Genomic DNA, 5,690 nt, shown 5'->3' with positions numbered 1-5,690 from the left:
GTCTGGGTCCTAATTCCTAGTGGGAGCACAGAAGGACACAGGGGATGTTGGGAGCTGCATGGACCACGTCTTGGCCCCATGGCCACACCAGCTTGTAGAGATGAACTTTGCGGGAGGGGGGCTTTGAGACCTAAGAGACCCAGCTCCCCACGCGACACAGAGGAAAGCAGCTGGAGAGCCCGCTGCCCACACCACCCCGTGCTCCACGGCCTCACTCCCAGGCCCTCACAGAGTCCCACTCTCCCGCCACCCACGCACACCCATCGCTGCCGCGCAGTCCTTGCTGTCTGCCCACTCCTCGGACGCGCCGCTTAGGCCCTTACCTTGCTCTCCGGCGCAGAGCCTGGCTCCCATTCCAGGGCCAGACCCGCCCTGGCCGCCCCCTCAGCCTGAGCCAGCCCCGGCCTCTGCGACCCGGCCTGCCTTACTACCTGCAGCTGAGCTTGTCCCGGCTGCCAGCTCCAGCCTTCCCGCCTTGCTCCGCACACCGAGCCAGGTGCATACTCAGGAACTTCAACAATTTCAGAACACCGCCACGCCGCCCGCCTGAGGGCCAGTCTTGTACTCTACTCCAAGGGCAACCTGCTTCAGCAGACTCAACGACGCATTAAAAAGTACAATTTGCAAAGAAATGCAAAGGAGGGCTATCCTGTGCTGGGTGTTCTGTGCGGGTACCAGACTGGGCCCGGGAGAGCCTCCACAGAGAACCAGAGAAGGATGGAATTTACATAAAAAAGGCAGAGCCTTGCGTCCTGGAGAGGCACCCTGGGTTCTCCAACTCCATCCCTCTTTTTCACAGGCAGGGAACTGAGGCCCCAGGAGGCCCAGGTCACCCCACCCCAGGAGGCAGGACCTCCCCTGTGCTCTCTGGTACGTCCCCTTGCCAAGAAGCCAAAGGCCCAGTTTTCTCCAGACTGAGGAATCTGCACTTTCTTGTTCAAAGGAAGCGAGTCAGAAGAGGAGGGCCACGTGCTGCCTTGAATGTATCCGCTGCTCAAATGGAAAACAGCAAAACAGGGCTGTGTGCATCTCATCCGGCCGCCGGCTTCCTGCCAGTCATTCCCAGCTTGGCGTGCATTTCCACAGCTCCTCTGACCCCAGGAAATGCAGACCCGTCTCCGGAGGGCTGCTGCCTCTGCTTGCCTAAATGTTCCTGCCTTTAGACTGGGTGTGACGCTCCACCCTCCCACGCCGCACACGCTGAAACGAATTTTAACAGACTCTTAAAACCAGAACTTAAGGAAAGGTTGCGCGGTACCAGGTCCATTCGATTACATGTGAAACCGACTGGGAAGAATCCACATTAGGCTTCTCCTCCAGCTCTGGCGGCGAGAGGCTGCTTTTTCTATTCATTTGAAGAGCTGTGTGCGTCCTGTATGGTCTGTTCTTTCCTTTAGGGCTCGCCTTTGTTAACAGGGAGTGTGGGTGTGTCAACTACAACAGCCGCCAACCTCGGCAACTCCACAGGTGCCAGCGGCCACGGACCCACGCCCCGGGCACTGGCGTTGATGTTTAGCAGAGCACAGGAGTCCGGGAGCGTGGGCAGGAGGCGGGAGGAGGCGACTGCGCACTGGCCACGGTGTGGGGCACCCAGCCCTACCCCTTCCCGGGGCTGAGTGGGACGCTCCATGAACCCAGCAGTTTTTCCAGGTTTTTCTGCTACTCCCTGGTGGATATGCAACTTTCCCGTTTGAATTCCACCTTGGTTTAATCCACTTTTTAAACTCATGAAAGGATGTGAGTGTAGATTTACTGAAGAAATTCAGAAAAAGTCATTTAGGCGATAAAAAGTACAAATAAAATAACAATTATTGAATGTGCATGTCAAGACTAATTTGAAAGGAAATTCATTATGGGAGGAATATAGAAATAGGAGATTAAAATGAACATCTAGGGCTCTAGCTCCATGAATTAGTTTTCTCCAGTTCTATCTTCTCTTTTTAAAACTGGTTTTTGAATGTCACTTTTCAGTATGATCAGAATTCAGTAAGGGCTAGGAAGTAAAGAAATTCTACTTAATAAGAAAAACTCTGAACGAGGATTAAGTATAGAGGATAAATAACTCAGAACCTGGGGTGGTGGGAGATCACCCCATTAACAAATGTTAATGAGAATGTGTCAGATTGACAAAAGAATTCAAACACAGTGACTTTGAGACAGAGCCCAAATTCATTGAATTGGTATCTGTTACAAACAGCAAGAATTCTGGTGGGTCCCTTAATACAGGATACTGACATCTGAGCCATGAACAACAGAAGCCTGTAATATATCACTAATAAAATATTAACAAATGCATGGGGCGCGGTGGCTCACGCCTGTAATCCCAGCACTTTGGGAGGCCGAGGTGGGCAGATCACCTGAGGTCAGGAGTTTGACACCAGCCTGGCCAACATGGTGAACCCTGTCTCTACTAAAAATGCAAAAATTAGTTGGGCCTGGTGGCAGGCATCTGTAATCCCAGCTCCTCAGGAGGCTGAGGCAGGAGACTGGCTTGAACCTGGGAGGCGGAGGTTGCAGTGAGCCGACATCATGCCACTGCACTCCAGCCTGGGGGACAAGAGCGAAACTGTGTCTCAAAAAATAAAAGAAAAATAAATAATTACTAAATGTTTCCAAAATTACTCACATCGTCACACATCATAATAGCCACAAGAGTAATTTTCTTAGAACAATTTATTAATGAATATGCAATAAAATATCTCCCCAAAATCTTTCCAGAAATGGCAAGGCAGGAAGTGAATACTACTTTTTTGCTTCTCTGGAAATGTTTAATGTAAACATGAAATATTTGAAGAACTGATTAAAAAGTCACAAGTGAATCTGTAAATATATTTGTAAGACTGACTTCAATCAGTGCATGAGGCTTAGATATACACATGTCGTTGGACAAATGACTTAAGTATCTAAATACAAATCAAATAGCATGTTTATAACTTCAACTACAAAAACACAAATTCAGTAACATATTGCAAATCTAAGAAGATTAACTTGAAAAATACCATACAAAGTGTCGTAAAAGGGGAGGACTCATATGACGGAACTTGAAAAAGCGGGACATCAACGGAGGCAGGTCCCCTAACATGCACGTGATTAGACTGAGGTGTGAAGTCCTCTGGATACCAGCGTGATCCTGAAATGTTTACAACCCTTCCAGACAAGTTACACCTTTGACGTAACCACAAATCAGTGAGCACACCTCATAACAGGATGCTTCAAGACCAAAAGAAAGACACAGTCAGAGGCAGACTTCCCCTAGTAACTCTGGCACACTGTGACCATCAGCGGGTGATCCAATGGACATGTCAGGACAAGGGAGATTAGGAACTGTGTTAGGTCTGGGACCTGGCTGCGAAGCTGTTCAATATTCTCCACACCTACTGCTTGGAGTCAGGCATATCTACACTAGTTTCAAACCAAACGTGTTAAAAGTCACATGCTTACACCATCACACACAGCAGTAACAAGAGTTAACAACATTTGGGGCATCCTTCACATACTCCTTTAAAATTTTGACTGCTCTCTTAACAGATGTGCATTCACCAGTTCACACATTTTACAAGTCTACAAATAAGTCATATTATTCTAAAAAAGAATGAGCAATAATAAGGTTTAATTATGAATTCCTATACATTTTGGAAATTAACTTTTAAAGTTCAGCAAAACATTAGGTACTTAATAACATTTATGTGATCTGTACAATAGTTTATAAGAATTACTCAATGTCTTAGGAATAATTTCCTTGAGTCAAGAGAGTACTGAACCTCAGTTTCATCACCATCTTAAATTCAGACTTTGTTCCTATAAACTGGGAAACACGAATCTCATACTTAGTGAAAAAGAGCCCGCAGTCTTTACAGTGCAGTCATTATCCCAGAAGTGGAGCTGAGGCTGAGGCTCTTCTGGAGCCACCGACACATTTAAATTCTTTATAAACCAGAAGGCACTTGCGGGGGCTTGGAGGGGCTTTGCAACCAACGTTTTCTGTGACAATGGGACACTTTGTAAACAACTGCACAAAGGTGGCTCAAATGCCATGAAGCTTCCTATTTCACTCAAAAGGCCACATTCAGGTTATAAAAATGGGATAAATTAAGATGCTAATATATTAAACAATTAATTTATAAACACATAAAATTATAGATATCTTACAAAAACATGTGATAAAAATTTCTTCAAACAGACAATAAACACAACATAGTACAAAAGAGTCTCTTAATTAGCACATATTAGCTGGAAGAAGGGGGGAAAAGGAGCCTTAGACCTGAGATCTAAAAGCTTCATAACGGCTGGGCGCGGTGGCTCACACCTGTAGTCCCAGCACTTTGGGAAGCCGAGGCAGGCGGATCACGAGGTCAGGAGTTCAAGACCAGCCTGGCCAGCATAGTGAAACCCCATCTCTACTAAAAATAAAAGTACAAAAAATTAGCTGGGCATAGTGGCATGCACCTGTAATTCCAGCTACTGGGGAGGCTGAGGCAGGAGAATCGCTTGAACCCAGGAAGTGGGTTGCAGTGAGCCGAGATCACACCACTGCACTCCACTCCAGCCTGGGCAAAAGAGTGAGACTCTGTCTCAAAAAAAAAAAAAAAGCTTCATAACATAAAGGATTCCTAATTAAACTTCATGCACATATGTAACACTGAAATATTTTTAATATTGACATTTTCTGTATTTCCTTATTTTGAGGCCACTGAGAGAAGTCTCACACTGCCCACGTTCTGTAGTGTGTCATTCAGGGTCATGTAGCACACCCACGGTGCTTACGGCATTTTCACTCAACAAGACGTTCTGTTGTGCTTCTTCCGTGAATTCATAAATTAAAAGGTCAGCACCAATGCCGGGTTACAGTGTCTGAGATTCATTCACAAAATGACAGGGTGCTGATCTGGTTGCAGATGTGGTCTGAGTCTCCAAGGATAAATGGCTCTTGGGTTATACTTGCTATGACAATGTTGTTGCTAGGATAATTCCAAGGATCACAAGCAAAATAATTACACAAATAATAATGAACATCATTTTCTGCAAGATAAAGAAAAACATTAATTTGCAATGTATCAAAGAAACCAACAATGTCATTTGCTAACTAAATCCTTCTGGGATTTGGGATAGTTTTAAAAATACATCCATTATCAAGAAAGAACCCCTCCATGTCACAGGAAAGGAGGAGAGAAGGAAAATTCCAAAGGCAAAGCATGAAGTTCAACACGTGCCTTAAAGTAACTCCAGAGCCTAGTGCAGTGGCACACAGCTGCAGCCCAGCTACTCCGGAAGCCAAGGCAGGAGGACCGCTTGAGCCCAGAAGTTTGAGGCCAACCTGGGCAACAAACTGAAACCCTGTCTTGTTTATTTGAAAAGTAAAAATAATAAAAAATACCTTATGAATGAAAATACGTGTTATTAAAACAACAACAATTTGCTTCTGGGTGAAAAGGTACCAGGTGGGCTCCTAATAGATACTTTCTTTTCATCCTAATAAAACTCCAGGACTGCTGTTAATTGGATGAATTACATATCTTTCTAAAACTTTAAATGAATTTCTCGTTGGCTGAAAAGTCCTATTTTTCTTTTTTTTTTTTTCTGAAAGCAGGTATCACTCTATCACCCAGACTGCAGAGCAGTAGCACAGACACGGGGCTCACCACAAACACGTCCTCCTGGGCGCAAGCGATTCTCCCACCTCAGTGTCCCAA

General features: G+C 45.4%; 1 protein-coding gene across 7 annotated transcripts in view; it reads right to left on the bottom strand.

Moving 5' to 3' along the window:
• Positions 1-2,655: 2,655 nt before the first annotated feature.
• STX2 (syntaxin 2) overlaps positions 2,656-5,690 on the bottom strand; it is a 54,373-nt gene continuing 51,338 nt past the window's right edge. For 2 of the 7 annotated variants that reach the window (XM_017504517.2, XM_017504518.2), the window contains one exon: positions 2,656-5,019. Coding sequence is in view for 5 of the 7 variants with exons in the window: in XM_017504518.2 (XP_017360007.1) it covers positions 4,942-5,019 (78 nt within the window). In the remaining 2 variants the exon portion in view is untranslated. The remainder of the gene's footprint in view (positions 5,020-5,690) is intronic. The other 5 variants (XM_017504515.2, XM_017504512.2, XM_017504513.2 and 2 more) reach the window with 3 other exon arrangements.

The sequence above is a fragment of the Cebus imitator genome, unplaced genomic scaffold (genome assembly GCF_001604975.1).
Source record: "Cebus imitator isolate Cc_AM_T3 unplaced genomic scaffold, Cebus_imitator-1.0 Scaffold323, whole genome shotgun sequence".
NCBI classification, from domain to species: domain Eukaryota; kingdom Metazoa; phylum Chordata; class Mammalia; order Primates; family Cebidae; genus Cebus; species Cebus imitator.
Note: the sequence above shows the minus strand (reverse complement) of the source record. Positions and strands in the feature narration are given on the sequence as shown.